The sequence below is a fragment of the Fistularia commersonii genome, chromosome 25 (genome assembly GCF_037954325.1).
Source record: "Fistularia commersonii isolate RoL2024-O1a breed Wild chromosome 25, RoL_Fcom_v1.0, whole genome shotgun sequence".
Taxonomy (NCBI): domain Eukaryota; kingdom Metazoa; phylum Chordata; class Actinopteri; order Syngnathiformes; family Fistulariidae; genus Fistularia; species Fistularia commersonii.
The window spans coordinates 4741111-4768804 of record NC_141308.1 but is presented as its reverse complement, the minus strand read 5'-3'; the positions used below and the strand labels follow the sequence as shown (position 1 = coordinate 4768804).

At 39.6% G+C, this 27694-nt stretch overlaps 3 protein-coding genes across 4 annotated transcripts; all 3 read right to left on the bottom strand.

The window, feature by feature from the left end:
- Positions 1 to 213: 213 nt before the first annotated feature.
- foxc1a (forkhead box C1a) lies at positions 214 to 2651 on the bottom strand. Its single transcript, XM_086172042.1, has one exon. The coding sequence runs from the start codon at positions 2249 to 2251 to the stop codon at positions 800 to 802; it is 1452 nt and encodes a 483-aa protein (XP_086028168.1). The 5' UTR covers positions 2252 to 2651; the 3' UTR covers positions 214 to 799.
- Positions 2652 to 9297: 6646 nt separating this feature from the next.
- Positions 9298 to 13478, bottom strand: foxf2a (forkhead box F2a). 2 transcript variants are annotated; one of them, XM_086172806.1, is made up of 3 exons: positions 11976 to 13478; positions 10878 to 11074; positions 9298 to 9319 (listed from the first exon to the last, which is right to left on the bottom strand). In XM_086172806.1, exons 1-2 carry the CDS (start codon positions 12925 to 12927, stop codon positions 10905 to 10907), a joined length of 1122 nt encoding a protein of 373 aa, XP_086028932.1. In that variant the 5' UTR covers positions 12928 to 13478; the 3' UTR covers positions 9298 to 9319; positions 10878 to 10904. The 2 variants fall into 2 exon arrangements, with proteins under 2 accessions (XP_086028932.1, XP_086028930.1); XM_086172804.1 differs by lacking the exon at positions 9298 to 9319 and having other exon boundaries at positions 10737 to 11074.
- Positions 13479 to 13684: 206 nt separating this feature from the next.
- Positions 13685 to 15640, bottom strand: foxq1a (forkhead box Q1a). The gene has a single exon (XM_086172818.1). The coding sequence runs from the start codon at positions 15471 to 15473 to the stop codon at positions 14673 to 14675; it is 801 nt and encodes a 266-aa protein (XP_086028944.1). The 5' UTR covers positions 15474 to 15640; the 3' UTR covers positions 13685 to 14672.
- Between the last annotated feature and the right edge of the window lie 12054 nt (positions 15641 to 27694).

Here is a 27694-nt window from a genome sequence, read left to right as displayed (position 1 = left end):
ATATGGACAGTCACTCACGGCTCGCACTGACATTTCAGTCTGAATTTTGTTTTTTGCTTTATTATTCTTTTTTTTCTATCTGTTTTTTGTTTTCTTTTTAAATGGGCATTAGAAAAAAATGCGGAGGGTCAGGTCATAACGAGGCCTCCTCTCTCACACGGAGCCAGGGAGCACAAAGTCACCGGTCTGCAATAAATCAAGCTTAACTTAAACTCACATAAAATGACAATTTATTAAACAATCAAACAAATCCTTCAAAAATACTTTTCAACAAATGAAGAATCTTTAAAATAGTACGGCGATATACACGTTCCTTCAGTCACTTTTATAATGGAACTTTTTTTTTCCTTTTTTCTTTTCTTTGGACAATTAAGGCAATTCAATTTAGAAACACTGTTTTGGTGTTTGGTCCATAACATCCGGCTACAACTTGGAAATAAATTACTATATGCAAGTTACACGTCCATGAACACTGACATATTTTAACATATCGCATAAAAGCCAAAAAAATCAAAAGAAAAAAAAAAAGAAAGAAAAGGAGACTTACGTGTTATTTTGAAGTAACACTGTTCTTTAGGGAGAGGAAAAAAAACAAGATCGAGTCTTTTATTTTTTTCTCTGTTTCTTTTTGCGTCTCGTATTAGTCCATATCGTGAGGGAAGATAAAAAAAAAGTTGGATTTCACTAGAATAGTTCAACACCGTGGAGGGCATATTCAGCCTGTAATTTTCTTTGTTAAATTCTATGATGGAGCGAAGGAAGGAAGGAGAGGAAGATGAGGGAGGGAAGGAGGGGGTTGTCAGAACTTGCTGCAGTCATACACAAAAGCTCCCGAAGTGCGATAGATGGACTGACTCGGCGGAAACGACATCTGACAGCTGTTATTCCCATTCACCGGCGAGTTATTCAAGCCGATTCGCTGCGATTCGAACATCTCCCGCACCGAGTGGAAGTTCTGCTGCTGCGCCGGGTACGCCGCGCCAAGATGGCCCAGGTCTCCGGCCTGGTTGAGGTACCACGAGGTCAGCCTCCCTTGGTGGGGATGGTGGCCCTCCTGCCCAGAGTTTAGATTGCCGTGGGTCAGGGAGGACGAGGTGGTCGTGACCGAGTAATCTGGCAACGTGTCGTCCACGGTGGTGCTCGGCGCCAGGTGGCCGGCCCTGTCCCCGGCGTAAAGACTCATGGCTTGCATGTTACAATGGTAGGTAGCGTTGGAGGTAGTGGAGACTGAATTTTGGTTACAGGGGGAACTATACACGGACGTCTGACTCGGAGAATAGTTTAAGGACAAAGACGGGGTTATACCTGTCCTGGTGGAGGCGGTGAGGCCGGCGGGGAGCTCCGTGGCCCCTTGCGGGGACCCCCGGAGGGAGGTCATGATATTGTCCACGCTGAAACCCTGCGTCGACGCCGGATGACCGTGATGCTGGTGGTGCTCGGCGCTCTCCATGCCGATGGAGCGGTTGGAGGGGATGCTGTGAGGGCTCCCGCTGGACATGCTGCTGCTGCTGTCCGGGCTTTCGATCTTGGGCACGGTGCTCAGAGAGGGCGAGTTGGCCTGCGGCGGCGTCACGGTGCCGTTCTCCGTCTTAATATCCTGGATCCGGACGGGCTGGGAGCCCTGCACCGCCTGCTCCTGGTCCCGACTCTGCTGCTGCTGCTGCTGTTGCTGCTGCTGCTGCCGCGGCGGCAGCTCCTTCTGCAGCCGCTCTTCTTTCTCCTTCATCACATCCTTCTTCTTGAACCGTCGCCTCCTCCGGAGAAAGCTGCCGTTCTCGAACATGTTATACGAGTCCGGGTCCAGGGTCCAGTAGCTGCCTTTGCCGGGTTTCTTGTCATCGCGGGGCACCTTGACGAAACACTCGTTGAGGGACAGGTTGTGTCGGATGCTGTTCTGCCAGCCTTGCTTGTTGTCGCGATAAAACGGAAACCTCTCCATGATAAACTGGTAAATCCCGTTCAGGGTCACCTTCTTGTCAGGTGAGTTCTGGATCGCCATGGTGATGAGCGCGATGTAGCTGTAAGGGGGTTTGACCATGTCCTTGGGCTGGGGCTGCGGGGTGTACGGTCCGTACGCCCGGGCCATGCTCGCCGGGTACTGGTCGTGCGCCGCATGGGAGTACATGTTCATAGGTGCGGGCATCCCGGTGTATCCGCCACCGGTGGCGGCCCGGTAGTAGCTGGGGTCGCCGCTGATGTAAGGCACGACCCCGAGGGAGTTGGGGCTGGAGACGGAATAGCGCGCCTGCATGTCTTTTTTTTTTTTCTTCTTCTCTTATTTGCACTTGGGGGAGAAAAAAAAATAAAGGTCCAAAATACACAGGGGCGACGACAACTTTTCCTTTCCTTCTTGTCGCCGGGCCGCTGGACTCGCAGCCCACTATCTCCGAGTACAGAAAAAAAAAAACCAAACCAAAACTCCAGAGGGGAAAAAAAAAAAAAAGCAACACAAAAGTTCAACAATAGAGCGGCATGCAGGATCTGCGCTCTCTAAGACGTCCCCATCTCCTTGTCTCTCTCTGCGAAGCGCGCATCGGAAAAGTCGGGAACTTTGGACATCCGTCACTACACGGGACTTTTGCGCAGTTAAATTCTTTCCCCCTTTTTTGCTGCCAGCGAAGCTCCTCCCCTGCGAGGCTGCCGCGTCGTCCAATGGGAGGCCCGGCGGGCAGCGCAGCCGGAGCGCGGAGCTCCGGGTGGGGAGGTGTCGCGAAGTCCTCGGCCAGATTTCAGACGTGACGGAGCACCTCACATGGACAACACACCGGGTCACACACTGAATACTCCCCCTGCACACGTTGTCGTTGGATACACGCACACGCGTGCGCGCACACATCACTGGGGAGGAAAAAAAAAATCACACTTTAATTACGCGCCACTCGTTTCAACATTTGTATTCCAAATGGATTAATATCATTTAAATAAGATGGATTCATTCGGTGTAACCAGTCCGAATGCGCCGTGATTTTGCTGCCCATTGTTTTTTCCCCTCATTTATTCTTTTGTCAAAATAACTCACTCCTATTTTGTGTGGTAGAAGCAAATGCCGACAGAAACCAAATGGCGCCGTTATCAGATCGCATTTCTTTTTTTTTTTTTTTTTTTTACATCCCTGTAAGAACATTTTATTGATTTAAATTCCCCCCCAGAGATCAAAGTGAGGACGAAGGGTGAGGAGCCGCCCTCACTGCGAGCACAATGAGGACAGTTTGGTCGGCCAGAGGCCGGAGGTGTGAGAGTTTATTCAGGGGGAGGCTGGAGACGCGGGGGGTGGGGGGCAAATGGGTATATGGGACGAAAACGACACCTTCGATGCTGTGGGTTTTATTTCAATGTTGATTGCATTTTGCATTCCATCATTATATATATAATAAACATATATATAACTATCTCTCTCTATGTATGGGTATATATGTAGCGAGAGAGATATGTTATATATACACATAAATACGTATATATATAATTCTGTCTAGTCAAAATCGATTCAAAGTATCTCAACTTTTTTTAATCAAATGATTATAATCCCAGATTCTTTATGCACACGGACTATAATATTGTTTGGTGATCGAGAATCGGTAAATGTAAAAAAAAAAATCAGGAGTTAGTCGTGCATTAAAAGTTTTGTGCGATTAGAAAAAATAGAATCGCCAAATCAAGTTTGGTGGGAAGATAAACAATTGAATAATTGGTTCTCTTGGATGTATGAAGAGAGGAGGTTCAGTAATGCGTCAATCGACCGCGCATGAAATTGTTAAAAAGTCACTGTGAGACAAAGTTACACTCCTAATATCGGAGTAATCCTCCGCAGGTCGTCTTCATTAAATCTCCGTGAGGAGGCCCGCCGCTGCCTGACGGTTTCTCCTTACATGGACCCGGGCATGAACTTTTTCCACCGCCCTGAGCTGTTGACACAGTCCACGACAAGCCCTTTTCTTTTTTTTTTCTTTCTCAAACCCGTGGCTTTGGCCACCCAACCCCTGTAATTCTAGGTATCCCAGACGACCGAAACATCGTAGGGTAAAAAAAAAAATTAAAGTTTAAAAATAATACTAATATGTTTTAATAACAGTAACTGTAAATTATTTCTAGAATTCGGTCGGGGGCAACCTTTTTCATAAATACATCTTATGTTTTAAGCACACATACCCAACACTGTGATATACAATTTATTCAATATTATTCGAATGCGAATTAGTCTTCTATTGTTAATATATTATCAGCATCATTGATACATTCAATCAGCCCTCTCGATGTTTTTAATAATATTCTTCTTTATAATACATCATCATGAGATTAAAACAAGTCGAAAATAAATCAAAACGATGCTCTTTGTATATAATCGACTGTCTCAAATCGATGTAACCCTGAGACAAGTGACATGTTTTGCCGTTGGGTTGTGTAGTATCTGTGTAATTAACCTGATGTTAACTCAACGAGCAAATGATGCTGAGAAAAGGAAGGGTGTGTGTGGGTTGGAAGTATTAAGGTTTATTTCAAAACTATGAATGTGGCACCCCCTGGTGGCCAGGATACTTCGATTGAATTCTCTGAGTTGATCAATGAATGAATGCCAAAAATAGACGACAAAGAAAATACCCCTCTGGCAAGTTTCTTTCAATTTTACTGGGCTCCTTCTCTAAGCGGACAATTTACTTTTGTGGTCGATCGGAGCAAAATGATAAGGTTTTCAAATGTTCAGTTGTAAATACGACGGCTCAGAGGATGAATAGTTTTTTGACCCAAAGCCTCTCCGGGGCAGAACTGTAAAACAGGTTATTTTCAACCCACTTCTTTTTCTTTCGGCTGCTCTCTCCAGGGGTCGCCATGGTGAATCAACTTCCTCCATCACACCCTATTCTCTGTGTCCTTGCCTCTCTCACCAACTATATTCACGTCCTCATTCCCTCATCCATAAATCTTCTCTTCGGCCTTCATCCAAGCCTCCTGCTTGGCAGTTTCAACCTCTGCATCACTCGACCAACGTATTCACTCCCTGGTAAACACGAATAATCCTTTCTTGCTGTCTGACTGGACTCTGCTGCCATCTTGTGGTCATTTGAGTTTACGTCAGGCCGGGAGCAATGAAAATAAGAGTAAGAACAACTTTATTTATCCCGAAGGAAATTGCTGTGCCGGAGTTACAAGAAAAATATAAAAATTAAATAATAGTAGAAAAATTGTATAAGCAGTTAAAAAAATAAGAGAAATAAATAAACTATAAAGTGTCTTAAGTAACACGTGAAAAGGACTGAGATGTGAGATAGAAGATACTGTATGAGAATGGAATTATAATTTATTTAGAAGACCTGTATCCTTTATTGCTTGTCATTATAAATAACAAGCTGATATGGAGGCATCGATTAACCCGTAACTGTCAGTCAATTTAAGCAGGTTACCTCAGGCTTCATGGACTAATTGCCACTTTTAGTAACTCATCACAACAAAACAGATCACGTAACCTTCTCTAAAATGAAACTTTACTTGATAAATTAGTCCATATTAGTGTTGATATACATATTTAGACTGGAAAATTTTCCCTTTCTATTTAAGAAAAGAAGATGCTAATGGTTGTTGTTAACGAAAAGTTATAAAATCATAAAATGTATAGTGATGGTAATAACTTGCAGCTCTTGAGTAATAAAATTATTATTAGTCAGAATGTGGGGGGTTAAAAGACAAATCTAGCAATATCTTGATACTGTGTGATGTTTATGGTGTATTTTGAATTAAATATTTTTCCACTGCAGTATGTCCCGTAGATTCATCGTCTTAGGTCTTTTTTCCCTCATTTACAATAGTGTGTGTCTGCAAAAACGGTGATCCCTTGAGGAGTAATATGCGGCAAAGACACAGTAAGGAATTAAATCAATCAAAACTAACGCAAGCTTTGTGACAGTGCAAGTAGTTGTGTTTCTGACAAAAGACTTGAGGTTTATTAGTTCGCAATAAATATCTTAATCATTGTGTCTCTAGTCTGTGATAACCTGGTCCATGTAATTGTCAGAAAACAGAAGAAATTACTATAACATGCTCCAAGGTTCAACTGAGCACATTCATTGCAACTCTTCATTTAGTCTTGCATTTAAACCCCTAAAGAGGTTGACTTTATGTAAAAATACATGCACATTCACAAGTGTTTTATTTGTTTGCTTCTTTGTCTGATGAAGATAAATTGAGGATTGAACAGTGCCACATTGTTTTGTCTTGTTTGTTCACAGTACAGGATAAATCCTGTAGACAGTGAATGAATGAAAGAATGAAGACAAATGTTCAATATGATATGATATAATATAATATAATATGATATAATATAATATAATATAATATAATATGATATAACATAATATAATATAATACCATATCATATAATATCATATAATATGCATGGTCTTCCCATGTCCCACAGTCCAAAAACATACAGCTAATTAAATGGAAAAAAAATTGGGAAAATCGCCCCAAATGAATGAGTGAATAAATGGTTGTCTGTCTGTATATGTGGCCCTGCGATTGACTGGCGACCAGTAGTTGCGGGGTTCCTGGCATGTACCCTACCTCTGGCCCGATAACAGCTGGAATAGGCTCCAGCATCCCCACGATCCTGAGAGCAAGATAAGCAGCAGACAATGGATGGATGGCTTAAAAGGCTTAAAAAACCTATGTCAAAAAACAACTGTGCGAATCAAACCTATGACTTCCATAATGGATTTGTTGAGGTATAGGTTAACAACAACCGCCATTGGTGCTGATAACCTACATGGTGGCAGTAGAAATTGGGCTACTGTGTGTCGAAGAAGGAGAGAAGCAGAGAGACAAGAGAAAAGGCTAGAGTCCACGATTGAGAAGAGGGTCTTTGAATATTTGGATGATGACAGGATAGGCTTGAGAGTTGGTTGACATGATGCAGAGAAGAAAGGTGGATATACCGTGTCCAGGAGATCAGGTGGAAAGACATGGCTAAACCCAAGGAGCAGGTTTTAGATTGTACTATCATGGAATTGAAAGGAAGAAACGTGGAGTAGGAGTTATCTTGAAGATGGTGTTTGTTAGGAATGTTCTTGGGTGCAAAGTGTCAGATAGATTGATGAGTCTAAAGCTAGAAATTGAAGGTGTGATGCCAAATGTTATTGATGGTTATACCCCACAGGTCGGATGTGAGTTGGAGGAGAAGGAAAAATTCTGTAGCGAGTAAGATCAAGTGATGCAGAATATTCCAAGAGTTCAGTGAGAGGTAATTGGTGCAGTTTTCAAGTGCAGGCAATAGAGGGGATGACAAAGTGATGGACAGGTTTGGTATCCAGGATACGCACATGGACGGACGCGAATAAAGGATGGAAATGGTTGTAGTGAACACTTTTTTCCAGGAGCACAGGAACAGAGGGTAACCTATAAGAGCAGAGGTAGGAACAGTCAATAACACTACATCTTGAATAGATGTGTAATCTGAAAGAGAGTTAAGAAAGGCTCTGGGTGGTCAGGGAGAGCTTTCTGATGGCTGGACAGCTGGATCTAATATGATCAGGGAGACACGTAAGAACATGCTTGTTGTGTCGTCGAAGGAAAGTAGGTAAGGAGACTCGGTGGTGGAATGAGGAAGTGCAGGAGTATATACAGAGAAAGAGAGCAGACAGGAGAACATGGAGATGCAGCACAAGTTTAAGATAGAGGTCAAGGTGAAACAAAGGGCGTATGATGACTTGTATGCTCGGCTGGAAAGTAAGGAGGGAGAGAATAACTTATGCAGGTGGGCAAAACCGAGAGATAGAAGTTGAAAGGACACGCAGTAGGTTTGGGTGATTGAGGGTAGTTTGTGAAATGTATTGATAGATGTTAGAGGAGTGATGGGAAGATGGAAAGAGTACTTTGAAGAGTTGATGAATGAGGAATGAATGAGAATGAGAATGAGAATGAGAATGAATAGTGGAAATGCAGTTGGTCCTGATGATATACCTGTGGAGGTATGGCAGTGTCTGTGGAGAGGCAGCAGTACAGTTTTTGATTAGATTTTTGATTAGATTATTCAACAGTACCTTAGAGAGTAAGAAGATGCCTGAGGAATGGAGAAGAAATGTGATGGTGCCCATTTTTAAGACTTAGGGAGATGTGCAGATTTGTGGTAACTATAGAGGAATATAGTTGATGACCCATACAATGTTACAAAGTTACAAAGTTGTGGGAAAGAGTAGTTGAAACTACACTGAGATTATAAGTGCGCTTTTGTACGCTTTTTAGCAACAGTATGGTTTGATGCCTAAAATGAGTACTACAGGTACAGTATTAGCCTTGACAATACTGGTAGATATGTACAGAGAAGGTCAGAGGGAGCTGCATTGAACCTTTGTAGATGTAGAACAAACATACGACAGGGTACTGAGAGAGGAACTATGGTTTTGTATGAGGAAGTCTGCAGTGGCAGGGAAATATGTTCGACTGGCGCAGGTCATACAGTACATACAAACTGTTAGACAGCGGTGAGGCGTGCGGTCGGTGCGACAGAGAAGTTCAAGGTACAGGTGGGACTACATCCGAGATCAGCCCTGAGCCCCTTCTTGTGTTTACAGTGGTGATGGACAAGCTGACAGATGAGGTTAGACAGGAATCTCCACGGCCCATGATGTTTGCAGATGGTATTGTGAACTGTAGTGAGTGCAGGGAGCAGGTGGAGGAAAATCTCAAGAGATGGTATATTCTGGAAAGGAGAGGAATGAAGGTTGGACACAGCAAGTCAGATTACATGTGTGTGAATGAGAGGGACTCAAGTGGAGCAGTCAGGCTACAGAGAGTAGAGATAAAAAAGGTGGAGGATTTTGAAAAGACTGTTGAAAAGAGGTAGAGAAACAGGTTGAAGCAGGTTAGAATGGCTGGAGAAATTTGTCAGGGGTAATTTGTGAGAACAGAGTATCAGCCAGAAAGAATAGAAATGTTTACAAGACAGTCAGGAGACCAGAGATGTTGTTCGGTACAGAGACACTGGCATTAAAGAAAAGACTTGAACCAGAGCTGGAGGTCGCAGAGATGAAGATGTTGAAGTTCTCTTTGAGAGAGACATAAATGGATAAGATCAGAAAGGAGTCCTTCAGAGGGACAGTAGATGTTAGATGTCTGGAGGTAAAGCAAGGAGGTGAAAGGCCAAGCTGAGATGGTTTGGTTATGTACAGAAGAGGGATAGTGTCTATATTTGTAGAAGGATGCTGCCAGGACGGAGGTATAGAGGAAGACCAAAGAAAAGATCTATGGATGTAGTGAAAGAAAGCATGCAGTTAGTTGACGTGACAGAAGTGGATACAGTTAGATGGTGGAAGTTGATTTGCTGTGGTGACCCCTGAAAGGACAAGGAGAAATAAGAACAAGACAAGAAGACAAGAACAATATACTATATAATACAGTGTAATATATTGTAATTTAACATTACATGTTATATTACATCCATCCATCCATGGAGCGTATTCGAGCTGTAATCGGGCGTGTAATAGTCAGACAAATATTCTTTCTCTCATTTGGGGCAATTTTTCCAACTTTTTCAATTAACCTGCTCCATGTTTTTGGACTGTGGGAGGATAAATTGATAAATTGATAAATTGAAAGATTTATATTATATTATATTATATTATATTATATTATATTATATTATATTATATTATATTTATTGAAGTGTACCTTTGAGTGCAATTCAGAGCCTGTAGTTATAACTTCTTCATAAGTATCACAATAAAAATTATCATTGAGTAAAGTATCGTTGAGCGTTCTGCTTACTCTTTATGTTGCTTTGTTTGTTTTTGTAGTTTTGGCAGGACCAAATCACAAATCAAATCTCCAGATAATTGTTTACTAATCGGTGTGGAGATGGATAAATGATGGACAAATGAGGATCTAATGGCAGTTGTTTGTTATCCAACTTCTAAAGACTCTTCAGGCCAGCTGTGTTTGTTTTTTGGCTTAAATAGATAAAATTGCCTTGTCTTCACAATAATCAAATTAAATTCAGTTGGCCTTTACCTTGGAAATATTTTCTTTATCTATTTTATTTGTTTTTCATATTCAAAAAATGCACGTATTCCAAAATTTTGACCTAAAACCCTTAAGGTTTATGCGCAAAGGGACGCTGCATTATGACATGCATTCACCACTAGATGGCGCAATAATCACACGTCGGGAGTTAAGGGTCGTTCCGTTCACGTCTGGGGGTTGAGCGTTTATCTGTTTTAAATGTAAAATCCACATATATAATTCTGAAATGCTTAATGAATCGGGCAAAAATACGAAAAATATATTAAATTATTATTTAAATAAATTTAAAACTATGACGTCTGCTACGATCAGTTTGGCCTACGTGCCCTTTTGATAAGGATTTCAAATAGAATCTGAAAATTACAATTTGCTTCAAGCAAGTAAAACACTATTAATACTAAATTTGAAATAGCCTTGTCTTATTTCTTGGAACTATACGAGGACTGTGAATGATATAGTTTGATTCATACAACTCATACGTGTTTTGAATCGGTGTTGTAAATTCCAAGCGGAAAACAACATTTTCCACGGCCAGTGAAGAAACGGGCCTGCGGTCAACGGTAAAATCGTTGAAAAAACAAGGTTACACAAATCTTCCAAAGGAAAATTTCCGAGAAAATGTTAAGTTTAAAAGAAAATCCACACGCCCTCAAAAATAAATCTCTTTAATCAACATCTCAGCTACATCATCAAGAAGAGAAATAGACAATACTTCAGGTATTCTGCTGTAACGGAGTACATAATGTCGACTACTTAGAAAGCAGGGGATATGGTCACCGTCATTACCAATCCTCATATTATCAGTTCTGATCAGAACCCTGGTGAATCCATATTTTATCATTTCCCTATTAAAAGTGTCGACTTGAACGCACTTGAACGGTCGTTTTGATCCTGCTTGGTCACATGACACACGGCTTGACGTCCTGATATACACTCTGGTGATGATGGAGCTGATGATAGTAAGATCCTCCTGGGCTGGGATGAAGAGAGGAGATGCCATTCAGGTTGAAAACCAGGTCTTTCCTCTCGCAGACTGGGGCCGAGTGACTGGAATATCGGGACAACCCAACTGCAAAGAAACGAGAGTATTAGGCCCGAAATTCAACATGATTATTGAAATTAAGTAGAGCTATTATTATTATTATTATTATTATTATTATCATTATATATTCCATATCTACATAAAGAATTTGAATCATATCGTGATGTATTATACTGTAGCAATGTATAATAATTTCGGTTAAAAAGGTTGTATCACTCTATAACCTTGTGAATTGTAGGAAAATATTAATGACCTAAATATACCAGTCAATGAGTTAAGTCTGAGGAACGGAATATAGTATTGTGCGCTGCTTACATATATTTTTTTTTGAAAAAACATCTCCATTGGAAAAACGAATCGGAGAAAAATAAAAGGGAAATATAAAGTGTTTTACAGTAGCTATCATTCACGTAAAGGTGAAAGCGTTTGACAAAACAATTGGTTTAAGGGACATATTCAAATGTTTAATTTATTGTGTATTTTTTACACTATATGCATAAATGCAGCTCTGAGAAATAAAAAAGGGGGAATAGACACAAAAGTAGACGGTTTTGAGTCAAACAAAACCAATGAAAAAAATCGGTATCATGTATATCTGATAGACGATGGATAGACTGAAGTTCATTGATCTGAGAGAAACTGTGATATATATATATATATATGTGTGTGTGTGTGTGTGTGTATAATGTAAATATATCAATTTCCAGTAAAATTAAAATAATGATTCGGATGAAAAACGTACAAAACAAATATTATATATACATATATTGTGCATTTTAACACAATTTAGCTTTGGTCTCATAAGACGATTCAGAAGTCCTCATTTCCATTTTAGTCTTACCCAATGGCCATTTAATTTATCATTTCAATGAAATCCACATTTCGAATCGGGTATAAGAAATAGAAACGTGTCTTGGTGAGCCTCTACCTGAAATGTCAGAGGAATCCCGTGCGCCGGGATGCAGGTACCCCTGGTCCAGGGTGTAGGGTGACATCCCGGAGTGCAAGGCGGTGGAAGTGGGGCCGCTCGGTGCCAGAGACTGCTGCTTGATGTACGAAGGGACCCCGGCTGGACTCCAATGCAAGGGTGGGTTTGCGTAATTGGACTGACAGTCCAGAGGTCCCATCATCGGGGATTGCAGGGGGCTGCTGCTGCTGTCCGGGCAGTAGTCCGGGTTGGAAGCCACCTGACACGCAGTCATGTACGATGAGGTTGAGCTCGGAGACACATGCGGGACGTGATGATGACCCCCTCCGAGTCCATCGAAGCCCCCCGGCACGGAATTCCCCAGCAAGTCTATGTTGTAGCTGTTATGACACGGTACGGACTCCGAAGGGGATTGGAAATCAAAGTTCTGCTGCAGCATGGAAGAACCGAATCCAATACCGCTCATCATCCTGTACATGGGTTTTAAAGCTTGACATTTCCTGCGGAACCCCCGGGGTCTGCGACGAAAGGAGCCCTCCTCGAACATGAACTCGCTGCCTGGGTCGATGGTCCAGTAGTGGCCTTTGCCGGGTCTGCCGAGACCCTTGGGCAACTTGATGAAGCACTCGTTCAAGGAGAGGTTATGTCTGACCGAGTTTTTCCATCCCTGGTATGAACCCCTGAAGAAAGGGAAGCGCGCCTGGAGGAACTGGTAAATTTCACTCAGGGTCAGCCTTTTGGATGGAGAGCTTTGGATCGCCATCACGATGAGGGCAATATAAGAGTAAGGAGGCTTTTCTGGACGCCTCAAACCTGAGCTCCCCTTCTTGCCCCTGGCCGACGCACCGTGTGCGCTCTCCGTCGGCGGCTGAGCGCCCAGAGCAGCGGCCGTTGGAGCGCAGCGCGGAAGCTCGCACGAATCCAAGTGTTCCTTGGCGCCCTCCGTTGTCATGGTTGCGCGTCTTTACTGACGTACCCACATAGGTGACAAATCAAATATAGGGTAAATTCTACGAGACGTGGAGAGCTAGAGGGTCTGCGCGTTTATTTGCAAGGGACCTAAGAAAAAACAGCCGCTGTTCTCCCCTCCTCGCTCTGTCCATTGTTGGCAGTAATCCCACAGAAGAGAGGAGCTGAAGCTCCTCCACCCCAGCCTTCTCTCGTACCAGACACAGCGCGACAACCTATCAATTCCTCAATCTGCCTCTGACCATCCAAACCTCCGAAATCCCACCATAAAATCGTGAAGCACTACTCCCTCCCCATCTGGACAGAAAGCCGACTCGGAGCCGGACACAACGCAGTTTAGGACGACGAATCTCCTCCCACGACCCTCTTACCAAAACATCACGTTCGCGTTGCTCGGGGAATATTTGGCTGGTGGACTCGACGGGACGTGATGGGTGAAATCCATGGGAAATATTCAAGTTCATCACTGACTGATACAAAGGGCCACGCTGGAACGCTTCCATCAGAGCACACAGTGGAATATTAAAACATTTTATCATCATTATTTTTAATTATTATTATTATTATTATCATTTTAATTACTATTATTAGTATTATTATTAGCATTGATGTGGCAGAAGTATAATTATAAGTATTAATAATAGTAGTAGCACTGGCATAATTATCATTATCGATGTTGTTGCCATCATTATTTATAATAATGATAATAATGATAACAATATAATTTATGATAATATCAATAAAGTGTCAATTATATTATTTCTTTTATTATCATTATCATTATTTGCACATAAAATGCGAGGAAAAAAATAGAATACAAAACTCATGGAGCCTTTTTTGTTTTGCTTTTCTCTATTTTTATTAAACAAATTGAAGTGTAACAAAACCGACATAGAAGAGATGTGCTGGAGGTGCCAATAAAATCCAGCCAGGTTTGTCACGTGGCCCTCCTATAGTAAGATACAGAACTTGAAAACTTAAAGAGAAATAAATGCTACAAAATACAGAGAACACCGAAAAAAAGAAAAAAAAAACAATTCAACAAGTAAACAATATAAGCAAACATTAGACAAGGGGGCAGACAAATTACATTCACAAAAATTACTATAAATAGTGCAGCGTCATTACTTAATTTATTGTTCCAACAAGGAGACTATAGTAGTTTTTAAAGATATTATTTACTATTTTAAATGATATTATTATTAGCAGTAGTAGTATTTGATGTATTGCCATTATTTATAATAATAATAATAATAATAATAATATCATCATTATTTTCATCATCACTGTCAGTGTGCTTAGCAGTAGTAGATGTAGCAGCAGGAGTAGTTGCATGTGGCAAAATAATCATCTTTATTGCAGACCTGATACAGTCATAAAATCAAACCTAAACATTCTGATTTTCTGACATTATTAAAGATTCTTAAAAGCAACATATAGACCAGTCTGATTTTTACCACATGGAGTCAAATATTGGATGGACTTTGTTGGCACCGGTTGATGTCTCACAGCAATTTGACTCACTTCCATTGACAACTTTGTATTAATCATTTAAGTGTTAAGAATTCTGGAGGGAACACAAACACAGTAAAAATTCTGAAACATTTGAAAAAAAAAAACAGGAGGATGGGGCGGGATAGGTAAAATAATGACTATATTGGGTCCAGATCCAAAAGGAAAAATAAACCTTTTTTTTCTTTATCAACGCTGGTCAGCGATATTTCGGAGTCACCCGAAATTAGAAAGTCCCAAATTCAATGTAAAAAGTGCACTTTGAGAGAGATGCCCAGCGCCGCGGTCGTCCGGCACATGCGCAGAGGCCGCGTCGTGGGGCGACGACGCGCACTGGAATGAGGCAAGTGTAAGCGAATAAGGCATGACTAGTTCTGTAAAGTGCGGCTGTTTATAGACGGGGAAAAGGGAGAAACCTCTGCTCGCCTCCACCTTGACGGGTTTGCTGAGGATGCTGTCTATTGCGAACGAACTGGTGAACTTGGAGCCAGAATGGCGGCCGGTGGCGGCGGCAGCTGCGGCGGCTGCACCCGGCGAGGCGCAGCGCGTCACCGCCTCCTGTTCACCCCTCAAATTTTTGATAATGCGCCTTCTCCTGCGCCGGAACACACCGTCCGCAAAGGTGTACTCGCTCTCGGGGTTGAGCATCCAGAAATTGTCTTTCCCCCAAGGTCTGGCCGGGTCCCGGAGCACTTTGAGAAAGCAGTCGTTCAAGGACAAGTTGTGTCTCACCGAGTTCCTCCAGCCGGTGTAACTCCCCCTGAAGAACGGAAACTTGTTGACAAGGTAGTCGTTTATTTCAGCCAACGTCAGGCGTCCAAAGGGGGAGTCTCGGATTGCCATGGCGATGAGAGCGATGTATGAAAACGGGGGTTTGGGTCTCCTCGTGTACGGCTTTGAATTATCCGTGGAACAGGAAGTGACAGGTGGGGGACTGTGCGCCACGCAGTCTCCATCCGACCCCAGCTCTTCCTCCGCAGACACCGTGCGCACACCCTCCTCCGCCTTAGCGGACATCTGAAAAACGTTTATTGTTGTTATAGTGGTTTCCTCACACAGACACAAACCTAAATCTTTTTTTCTTTCTCTCTTTATGATCAATTATCTTGTTGGTGCGTGCCTCCGTGCGTCAAGACGAAGCCCCTCAGTCGTTGTCAGGGAAGGTTTGTAGCCACACCTGCAAAGAAACGCGCCTCTCTTACCTACAGCCGGTGTGAGCAGATGTTTATAGCTTACCTCTGGGCCAACCCAGGAGGGAGGAGTTTCCGTGAACCCTAAGCTTTTACAGGGTAGGAAACACGCTAACTATTTGCTGCCAAGTTCCCACCTTAGGAATGCGATTGTGTGTGTGTGTGTGTGTGTCCGTCCAAGGTAATATACCTTCAGGTGAAAATCCAGTTACATGTCGTCACTGTATTCAGTGGCAAAAATGAATAAACCTGCTTCTGCCCTGTACGGTTCTTGTAATTAGATACAATAGCATAAAAAGAGCACACAGGTTGATGCTTTCTACATCCAGTCTATTTAGATTAAATAAGTAAACTATGTATTCATGCCTCAACAACACAGGATCAAGGTATGGTCTTCATGGCCCTTGACATACAGTGATTATTTCTATTCTTCGGATAGAATTTGGAATTAAAACAGTCATCCGTGATATAATTCAATGTAAGGAACGTGTTATTTATTCTGAAAGACGGAAAAAGTTACCCAAAAATTCTTAAAACTACCATATCTTCATCAAATAACACCATGTCTTGTGCCACTAGCTACATCCTCCTCCAGCAAAATGCCTTTGGTTCATTCGAGTCACATTGAAATCAATACTCCTTGCATAACGGGAAGTCTCATATCGAGTAAATTATCAGGCCAAAGACAGTAGTTTAATTGATTTTAACACTCAACATCCACTTGGAAGCAGAATGCTGATGCTGATATCTTGTCTCAATGCCAAGCAGGAGAGCTGAGACATTGTTTATGCACACCATACTTTTGAAAATGTTTTTGCATGTTTACATTAGTGTGAATGTTTTGAATTTCAGCTAATGCTCTGTTTGTGTTGTGTGTGTAATTCCCAATTAAGGCATAGTCATTATTGTGAAAGGTTGCATGTCATGTACGGATTCTTGCAACCGAACCACACACGGTGACAAAAACTAAATACCATTTATGCATTTAGTCCTTCTATGACGGCATAACCACCATTCATTAGTCATTATTCTTCAACAATAAACATCAAAATCCCTTAAGTGACAGCTGGTCGTGTAGCTGTTGACCTCCATCCACAAATGAAACTTACATGTTGTCAAAGATCTTTGATTGAAAAAATACAGGACTGTCTCAGAAAATTAGAATATTGTGATAAAGTTCTCTATCTTCTGTAATGCAATTAAAAAAACAAAAATTACTTTTTCATGATATTCTAATATTTTGAGATAGGACTTTTGAGTTTTCTTAAGATGTAAGCCATAATCAGCAATATTAAAATGATAATAGGCTTGCAATATTTCAGTTGATTTGTAATGAATCCAGAATGTATGACATTTTTGTTTTTGTAATTGCATTACAGGAGATAAAGAACTTTATCACAATATTCTAATTTTCTGAGACAGTCCTGTATATAATTAGGCACCTTGTGTGGAGGAATTAAAAAGTTAAAATTATTATAATAATTTAAGGTAAATAAAGTGATTTTATTCTTTACAGGATGATAAAAAATATATTGTTTTGTGTTTTGAAAACTAGCATGATTTACTGACGATATGATCTCTTGTTACTCTATATATTGAAAATATAAACCAACAAATAGTTTATTAGCACACTTTTGACTCACTACAATTGTTTGTTCATGCACATCTGTCTGTCTGTGTGGTTAAAAAATACATTATTTCAAGGCATAAAGCTGAAAATTATTTGAACCCACAGTTTCTTCATCTGTTTTCACTTTGTGAGATTCACTAATTTATAATATTACAGAAAAAATGAGGCTCTTCAGCATAATGCAACATGACCTCCAGGGATACACATGATTCAAAATGTTAAAATCTTGCAACGTTTCATGGATGGAAACCTAAATGTGGAGGAGTTGAGATGTAAAATGCCCATAAAAGTTTTTCTGTCTTGATAGAGTTCAACATTTCAGAAAGTGTGTGTACTTATGTCATAAACTGTCATCTTTGTAGAATAGAGAATATTTCTACTCTACAACATCTGTGCCCTATGAGCAGAACCCATTTTCCCATTGGGCATCAATAAAGTATTCTGATTTTGATTCTGTTTGATGATTACTATACCACTATACATTCATGACAAGATAGACTGGAATAATTTGTAATTATACATTAAGTACACCAGCCAGGACTTTGTTTTACACAAAGTAACTGCATGACAATGTTTTAAAAGGTCAGTGTGAGCAGAAAAAAAAAGTAACCCATGCAACGGATGGTAAAACAAACATGTGATATCAAAAACAAGTTCCATCCTTTGTTTGTGTAGGGAAATCTTTTTCTATAATTTGTGTGGTTATAGAAAGAGCATTAAGAGGTCAGGTTAAGAGGTCAGGATATTTCTCAGATGATTATTGTCACCTAAAGGAAGAACGTTCAAGTCTATTTCAAAGGTAGAAAATAAAAATAGTAGTTAATGTTGATTCCAGACAGTTCTTTGTGCTATTTTTGGTAGCCATGAGTGTATTGTCTCTATAAATTACACAGGACTTGTTGAAAATACTTTATAGACCACTAATTATAGTAATCTGGCAGCTCTGTTTTGAAGCCTCATAGACAATGTCTCAGTATGTACCTCTGGCATTGTAATTTTACACAAACATGTCAATCCTTGCCCATCATCAGTCAGCAGTGTCATCATAAGTGTTTCAGCCTGCAAGCTTATTCTTGTTAAATCTCTCCATCTTATGGACACATCTTTTTTTTTTTCACAAGCGCTCACTGTTTAAATGAAATACTGTAAATTCCTTCAGGGAATTTGTGTATTGGCCTACATATTCAACTATGGAAAAGGGGCAGTGGAAAAAAATAATCGTAATTTGTCTTGACTGGAAAGAGAAGTGTATCAAGAATTGAAAACATGCCCAAATTTGATGCTGGGTTTCTATTTTGGTCTCATCACATCAGTGCTAATGCAATCATACTGTCAAACAGATGTTAAGGGAGGGGATTAGGATAATATAAAGAAATAAATTTATAAAAAGGACAAAAAGGACAAAGTCATATATTTATTAATGCCTTCCTTTCAAAAGAATTGCAAGAAAAAAAGTTAAACTTTATATCAACTTTTTTTGTTTTTTAAAGCTTTGGTTGGTGTGGCACGGAAGGTAAAGCGATCATTCTCGGAACCGATCATTTCTGGATTCCTGGTTTGCTTCCGGGTTCCTCCTAGCCTGTAGAACTATTGTTGAACAAGTCAATGAACCCTTAGCTGCCTTTTGCATCCATGAGGAGCTAAATGCAGAACTCAAATTTCATTGATGTTATGCTCAGACTCTTTAACAGCTGACACTCATTCTTGCAGTCTAAAGTCTAATGGCCACTTAAATGGGACTCATCCTTGCACCTGCACATTGAGTGTTTCACATCAAGCTGCACTCAAAAGTCTTATTGCACTGCTACTGTTCTATTGCACTGTTCATATTCATATCTATAATCATATTCATAATGATGTTTCAATCTTCCTCTCACCACATATAATTTTCAAATTTTTAAAATGCTTTAATTTATCCTTTATTAATCCCCGTGGGGAATTTTGTTCTCTGCAATTAACCCATCATGGATGAACCATGAGCAGTAAGCTGCTGTCGATCAGTGCCAGGGGAGCAGTTCGGGGTTCACTGTAATTATATCCAAATGCACTGCAAAGAGCAAAGTAGAAATTTCACTGTACAGGGAAAGACATTTCTACACTGTACATGTGACGATAAACATTTTTAATCTTGAATCTCTATGTATAACTGTATGTGACAATAATGGCATTTCTTCTTCAATATCATGTTTAAATCTATCAATGGTATTTCTATTTAAATAGCACAAAAGAACACACTTGTAACTGGAGAGTAATAGACATGCAGCTTAGCGAGAGCCACAGTAGAAATTTTTTTTTTACTTATTTTAATAAAATAAGTTCTAAGCTCAATGAAATGCTTCCAACTTAAACACTTTGATATTTTCATCCAGCAGTTAGAGTCAAGACGGTGAGGAAACCCTGCAGGATGAGGTTTTGTAGGCATACATAGCATGCTGGACTTCCCTTTAACAATTTGTATGTGCCACTGAACTCTAGCATGTTAAGACAAAACCAGAGGGTTTGCCATAAACAGTGCCAACAAGGCACCGCAATTATTGTGTAGAATAGGAATGTAGTTTGATTTGCAAATGGGAGAACAATTCCTGGGGGTATTGCTTAATAACAGTCTTAGTAATGACACTTTTGGTCTGTATTTATTCTATTCCTTGTACTGGGTACTGGGTGGGGGGTTTGTGTTTAAAGTTGGCATGTATCAAGTAGGTTTGTAAACTGTTACTGACAAGTGGCAGAGCAAAGAAACTTTGAACACCATTGCATGTTAGAGTGACAGGTAAGACAAATGTCTCAAGCAGTCTCAAAGTATGGTATGCATTCTTGTAACTCACAAATAGATAGTTTAACTAGGCATTTATATCAAGGATAGCTGATAGCAACAGACTGGAATGATATTAAAGTTGTTATCCTCACCATCAGCTGCTGAGGCCTCTATCATCTCTCTTGTTCTCTTAATCATTATCCTGAATAGCAATGTAAGGCAAACAGCAAACATTGGTTTCAGTAACTGAGAATAATTCATTAAAGAAAGATTTTTAAATATTATTTTCTACTGCCTTTGTACTGATAATTTGTTGTTTGTCATAATGATTGATGTTATGTCTTAATTTCTGGAGAGGAAATGTCTGTAAAATGGCTTATTAATAGTGATGGATGAGCCATGTTATATTGCCTCATTCACATTAATACATAAATCTGATATGAATGTGATATGAAGGCAATTAAATGAGTTTTTCCCTTTTCTTCCAATGTGCAATATCTTAAAAAATCCCTGCAAATATCAAGATGTAAAAATCTAATTTCAAGTCCAATAATCCATCCAATGTTCTGCCATAATGTTGCACTTTACACAACAATTAAATATAGATAACTACAATGAAACACATAACTTCGCATCCATCCCAGGTTCAACAGGTAGAGGCATTATTCTTCTTTCTCTCTGTCCATTTCCCTGTTCATTGCATCATACAAAATACAGCACTAAATTAATATGAAATACCCAACATAAGGTTGTGGTTGCAATTTAAGAATAATTCTTGGCCTTGAGTTTCCTCCTTGCAGAAAAACAAAGACTATGTTATGAAAATGTGCCTTTTGGATCAATTTGCTTATGTTGTGGTAGTAGACTGGAAAGACTAGTGGAGCTATTTGGTTGTTTCTTTTTTTCCTTCCTGATTTGTATGTTATGCCATGTGAAGCGCTGTCAGAATTCTGAAACATTTCAACAATTTGCCATTCTAATTTTCCCTTTAAACTTCAGTACCACTTCAGTAAGGGGAAAATGGGATATTTGAAAAACAGCTGCCTAAAACTTCATTAAATTATAGATTTTTTTTTTTTTTTTTTTATGAGACAAAGATTATTGAGCCTCTGGCAAAGTCTTTTTCCATTAAATAAATCACAATAATTGAGATTGTCTGACAATCTCCTAACGCTGGCGTAGCACCGTTGTGTTTTAACAAGACAGCGTTTTATTTTTAAAGATCATTCAGCATGCTATAACGATTTTTACCAGTAATGTGCAGGCTTTATCAGCTTCAACAGCTGCTTTAGTAAGCCATGCTCCGCTGCTCTCTGACCAAACATTTAGGGCCAACTCCATAAATCAGCATGCAGGTGACTTGTGGAAACATGGAAATTATACAGGAAACAGTCTCAAATGTATAATCTCACATCTTCTATTTGTTTAAGATCTTTGAATTTTTAAGTATTTGTTCAAACAGCTTCCTTGTTCATTTGTAACGCACAAGTGAAATGAATCAGAAGAGAAGAAAAGATTCTAAGGGGAAGATTGAAAGATAATATAAAACCTGTCAGCAATCGGTTAGCATGCACTGAAACCATGCTTAACTTGTTTTGCGTGCCTTCAGGTTTTCAGGTTTCATATTTCACAAGAAAAAATAAAAAGAGAGAGAAAAAATATTGGTGATAGGATCCACTTTCAATAGTAGCATAGATAATATCTTGCTTACAAGGTCTACAGGACCTGTTTGGGTTATTGTCAAATGAGTGGAATGATGACAAGGAAAACTGAGTTTAGACAACAAAGGCCCCATCGTGCAAATGGAAAGAGGAACTCCCTCTAGGTGAGCCCTTTGCACGAAACCACTGCAAGTTTATAAGCAGATGCCTATATTTACACCTTCTTAGTTTAGAGTCAAACAGTGGCCAAAGGCCATCTTTCCCATTTCAAATTGAAATAACTGTGGACCTAATGACCATGCTATTCCCTTGTTCCCAGGGGTGTTTTTTTTTTTAATTCAGCTCATCCTTTCTGTTAAGTAAAACAAAGCAAAACAAAAAGAAAAAAACACTGGGCAAGATTGATTCACAACAGTTTGAAAAGGAAGCATCAAGCATAGAGCTACAGACCAAAACCATGAGTATTTTTGTGTTTGTTTACAAGCTCTGTGATCATGGCATGACATTGTAATCCTTATTCAGCTGTGACAGAACTCTATCTGGCTTTCAGTAAACGACTCTAAATTTTTTGTGCTTTAATTGAAATAAAAGTGATGTCTGTTTCTCATGTGGTCACTGCTGGTCTCAATAAACAGATCTCCCTGGTGGTCTAAATGTGTGCAGATTTGTCTGTGTTTGTTTCTTAGTGAGTGGTGGTTTAAGCATGTTTGTGTCTATGTGCGTGTCTAAGACGGAAGGGAGGGAGAACCCAACACCAGCATGGAGGGCAGCCAAGCTCTCAGTGATGTTGGCATGCTCAGCAGAGCCCAATATGATCTGACAGCCGAGTTAAAAGATATTTATTTCCAAGCCACATACTCTGCTTTTGAGATCCAGTCTCTCCACTCTCAGCTGGACATGACATCAGCACAATGTCTCAGGTCTGTTGTGAGATTGCCTGAAATGTGTCTGAGTGTTTATAGAAAGTATGATGTGTGCATTCGTGAAGCGCTTGTATCGGTGCAAATTTCATTGGATATGTATGCTGGCTCATATTGTGATTTTACACAAGCAGAGACTTGTAATGGTTCTTCTATGATCACATGGATACACATATGGCCAGACAAACTATTCTGTAGGTGATTCAGCCTCCATCTATGTGCTGTTGCTGAATGTTTCCTAAACCTGAATGAAGTCCACACCACTGTTACTTTAGCTTAGCTAAGCTACTTTGAGACCTTTCATTAGTTCTTAGTAAGAGCTACAAAGCAAAAGAACCCACAGTCAATCAGTCAATCACATTAACAAAATGTATTATTAGTTAATGAATGGTATTTACTTAAATCAATTACCTCAATTTAATATATAATCTGTACAAATATTCTATTTTATTTATTACATTTGTGGAAATTAATGTTGTTATCATCAATTTAAGTGGTCCTTGGCATACCATTGTAGATCCTGTGGTAAATGTGACAAAACCTAGCATTTGAATATGCTATGCATATTAGAAAATGCGACTTCCGTTGTCTACTTGTACAAAGATTTATACTGATTGACTCTTTGTCTGAATGCCTGCAGTACTGTATACTGTGCTGTATGTTTTGGCCGCTGATTTTTAGTGTTATATATTTAGGAATTATTGGATTTTTTTGTTTTTGTTAATGGTAAAAAAAAACTAAGATTCTGCACCTAGTATGCAATTCCTTTTGGCTGGTGAATGCAGAGGCCCATAGGTGTACATATGAGTTTACTTGCATTTCATGTTTGTTGCAGTTAAGAAGATTCGTGTGAGAAATCAACATTTGATGGCTGTGTGTGTGTGTGTATATACACACACACATACACACTCTTGAATTCAATTCAATTGGAACGTCCTGGATTTTTTTTATAAACAAAGAATGACTCATAAGCTTATTGAGTTATTTGCAATGGGTAGATGTTGAACCAATGTTGAACCAATAGAATAATAGCACTCTTTGCCACTGAACAGCAACCATTTTGCAAGTACCAAATGGGGTTCAAAAATATTTTTTCTGTGATGCCAGTTTATCTGATATATCAAAGACCATAGTCTTCTACAGTTTCTGTCTCAAAGGCAGAATTACTTTTGTAATTTGACCTAGAGTAGGTTAAACCTCTTTAAGTTTAGTGAAGATCCATCTGTGATGGGTCAAATATGGTTTAGCATTCGATAAAATGGAAGAAAAGTCAAAAATAGTGCATGGTGGTTTAACTTATCTAAAAGTTATTGTATTTCTATGGGCAACATATACTTGTCAGTCTTGATGACAACTAAATATGTATGTTTGGGTTTCACAGTAGATCCCAGTGTAGATACAATACAGGAATGCCACTTGTCCAACTGTCTCAGCCATTTTAACAAATTAAGTAACACGAGCTGATAGACAGAAAGACTTGCATTTTAACTTAGTGACTTGGTAATAGCTTGATCCAAAATAGACATTGAGGAAAAAAAAACATTTTGCCTTAAAATAGTTAATACACAGTTATAGAGAAGTAATGCTAAGATAAAGTCACATCTAAAGACAGCCAGGACATGACTTTTATTCAACAGCCACCAGCCTCTGCTTACGAAGCAGACAGGAATTCTTTGATCTTCAACATATTCAATTTGCAAAACAAGTATGTATCATGGTGTGTGGTATGTCTGCATCAACAAGAATGTAAACTGCTTGGAACCTGATCCTCTCTTCTTGAAGTCATCTGGTTCAGATATCTAAGAGAGATTATGTGGCACTCACAGCATTTCATGAAATCCACTGACATATGTAAAAGCGATGAATTCTTTTCCACATTAAATCAATACTTCTCTCCATTTAGGATTAGTCTAAAGAGTCACAAACATGTATTGTGTATTTTTTCTAAACAAAAGTTTATCAGATTTGAGCACAACCATCAGTAAAGGTGCCAGTAAAGGTGCGTGAGAGGTACTGCTCCACCCTGTTTCATGAATCATTCCTCTTTTATTGGACCAGGAGCATCTCATAAAGTAACATAACATAAACAGTCCTGATTGGTGAATTTGAGAAACTCAACATGACGCAGGTCCATGCAGGGTTTGTGAGGTTAAGACTCCAACCCTAGGACTGCAGCCGCTGTGCAGCATCAAGGGGGTGAGTCTTGATTTGCACCAGAGCCCTGGTGAAGGACACTGACACCTAGTGTTTTGTTGTTTAAGGCGATGGATGCCCGAGCACTATAGAAGGGAAAGGTGGAATCCCACACTTAGCACAGGAGAACATGCTAACTCCACGCAGATGCTGCTGTGAGGCCACAGCATCAGTAATCCTGCCATCTCAGAGAGAGAAAGACATTCTAGATTCTCTATGCTACAAAGTAAATGGTTATCATCAAAACTCTTAGAATAATTGCCTCAGTCATTATTGGTCTTGTTTTTGTTTTTTTTTTGTCAAAATCAACTCCTTATTCAACATATGGCCTAGTTATTTGTGTTTTCTGAAAAACTTGAAAAATGACTAGGCAATTATATTAAGAAGGCAACAATATGCAATGGCCAGTATGAATGGCCGAATAGTAACACATTTCAGGACATTATGAGAAGAATGTATATAAGATCTGTCTTTCATGGCCTTTTACTGAGCATAAACACAATGCTCGTGAAAAAAAATCTCAAAATAATTTTTTGTGTTTATAGAATGATTTCCTTCAAAAAAGGGGCACCAACAAAACATTGTTTAATGTTTTGCATCACTGTGCTAAGTTAGGCATGCAACTGGCATGCAACTTTATGTGTCTCACTGTACTAAAAATGTCTAAGGAAGCATCCTGAAACACACACACACACACACACACACACACACACACACACTCACTTGCTCACTGGCCTCTTGGGAGACGTGAAAGAGAAACTTATCCATGGAAATGTCAAATGAGGATCGCTATTGTTTACATTGTCTATTTTATAGACCCAATGTTTTCTCAAAATAATACTGTAAGAAAATCTTAGCTCTTTGAGATGACTCACCAGCTGCATGTTGTTGCCAAAAAGGGAGGTTCAGGTTCTTAGAAAAGTTGCGAGAGTCTGGGTACACCTTTTCCCAGGAAACTGGCAGTGGAACAACTGGCGAAAGGATGTTTTCTTTTCTATATTCTATATGAATGTTTGTTAGGCTTGACAAGGGCAGGTGGTTGACCACGAGGCCAACTGAGGGTTTCAGGGAGTTGCGATTGCTATTTTAGTCTCTTTGAGAAACGAGGATGTCCATCCTTTGGGGATCCACAGTTTGTCTTTTACCTCTAACCCAGAGTTTCACGTCACAGTAAATGATGGAGCATGATAATTCAATTTGAACAACTGAATTTGAATTGTCATTTTAAAATGCCTGTGTTTCCCCAATATGTAGTCATATGTTTTAAAGAAAATTAATAGAACTAATGAACCAGTAAATGTCTGCTAGTTTTCCTTCATAAATCTCGTTTTTTGTACGTCTCTCTCATTGCATGTGTGTTTACAATGTGTATTTCAAATAAATACAACACAAATTTGACACATCTGTAGCCACACATTGTAATGATACTGCAATTTATTCAATATTGGCACCTAATGATGATCTGGGAAGTCCATCACGATGCATGAACTTGGCCCAAAAACACAATGCAGGGCCGAGTCAAAGAGTCAGACAAGATGAAAGCATTTCCTTTCCATTGACCTATTGTCAGCCCAGGCCTGCAATGTTAGGGAGCGAGATAAAAACAAAACCTTTGTAATCTGATCCTCATGCAGCGTCAAACAATCTCTACTAACAAAACAACAAACGCTGAGGTAAAAGGCCACAAAAATAGTTCGGGCTAACACAATGCCATTGTAGAGAGAGACTCCGGAGTCGAGAAACGAGTTGGCTTCCAAGCTGCAAACACTTTCTGTTTGCAAATGCGGAACTGATCATTGTTATAATAATACAACATAAGAGGAAAGGTATTCAACTCGGGGGGAGGATAAACACAGCAAAAGAAATTATCAGATGTCCTCAATTGTGCAAAAAATGTTGACCATAAACACTTGAAAGAAGTAACAATTGTCACAGTCTATCAAGTTACAAAAGAGGTAGAATGTGAGGCATTTTAGAAAAACTGAAATTCCTGAGAGCACAGGTGGAAACCGCTCAACCAAGGCCAGGTTCAGATTTTTTGAAAGACAACACCGTGCATCTTGAAAAGCAAAATATACTTTCCACTTCATGTGATGGTAGCTGAGAACATTGAAGGTCAAAGGTTAACTGGGTTTAGGCAATTGTACGGAAAAGGACATGGAAGATATTTTTAGGCACACATAACAAAAAAGCAGGTAATATTACCTGCTGGAAGATTATTCTGTATGAAATGACACATAAGTGTCTGCAGTCTAACACAGAGTGACACAACATCAAAAATCCGCATCAGGTATCTCAACAGCTTATCTTTTTCTACAGATCACAAAGTAGGGTGCGGCTTTTTTGTCTGAAATGCTGTTTTGTCTATGCTGTTACGGTTATTACATTACAACTACACAAGTGCAACTGCAAAATACAACTATAACAAATTCAGTGTTTATGCTGTTAAGTGACCTGGACTCATGTATAAACAAACAAAATGTATAAGAAAGTTCTTAAAATGTCATTTTGTTATAATGCCACTGTGCTTTTGATTTTCAAATTAAGTTGTACTCTAAAAAAGCAACTAAAAAAAAGAGAAAAATGAGTCAAGTCACCACATTTAGGTACATCAAGTAGTTCACATTACAAACCCCTAACCCGGTAAACTATCCGATGAAGTGATGAAATAATTTCCATTCTTTGTCTGCCAATCCTTGATATTATATCTACTTGCTGCTTTCAGCAACAAGTAATAAAGCCCATAAAAGTCAACCAACACCTTAATATCATGGAGTGCAATTAAAAATGAAACAATGCAGATCAACAGGAAAGTGATGAAACATTAATTGAAATGTAACGCCTCAAAGGTTTACACATGATGCTTTGACGTCTTAAATCACACATTTT

Bases quoted from the DNA above. Each gene is read 5' to 3' on its own strand.
- foxf2a (XM_086172806.1), bottom strand. From the start codon at position 12,927: ATGACAACGGAGGGCGCCAAGGAACACTTGGATTCGTGCGAGCTTCCG. The intron at 11,075-11,975 runs GTAGAGGCTCAC...GTTTCTTTGCAG, and splicing joins GGATTCCTCTGACATTTCAG to TTGGGTTGTCCCGATATTCC.
- foxc1a (XM_086172042.1), bottom strand. From the start codon at position 2,251: ATGCAGGCGCGCTATTCCGTCTCCAGCCCCAACTCCCTCGGGGTCGTG.
- foxq1a (XM_086172818.1), bottom strand. From the start codon at position 15,473: ATGTCCGCTAAGGCGGAGGAGGGTGTGCGCACGGTGTCTGCGGAGGAA.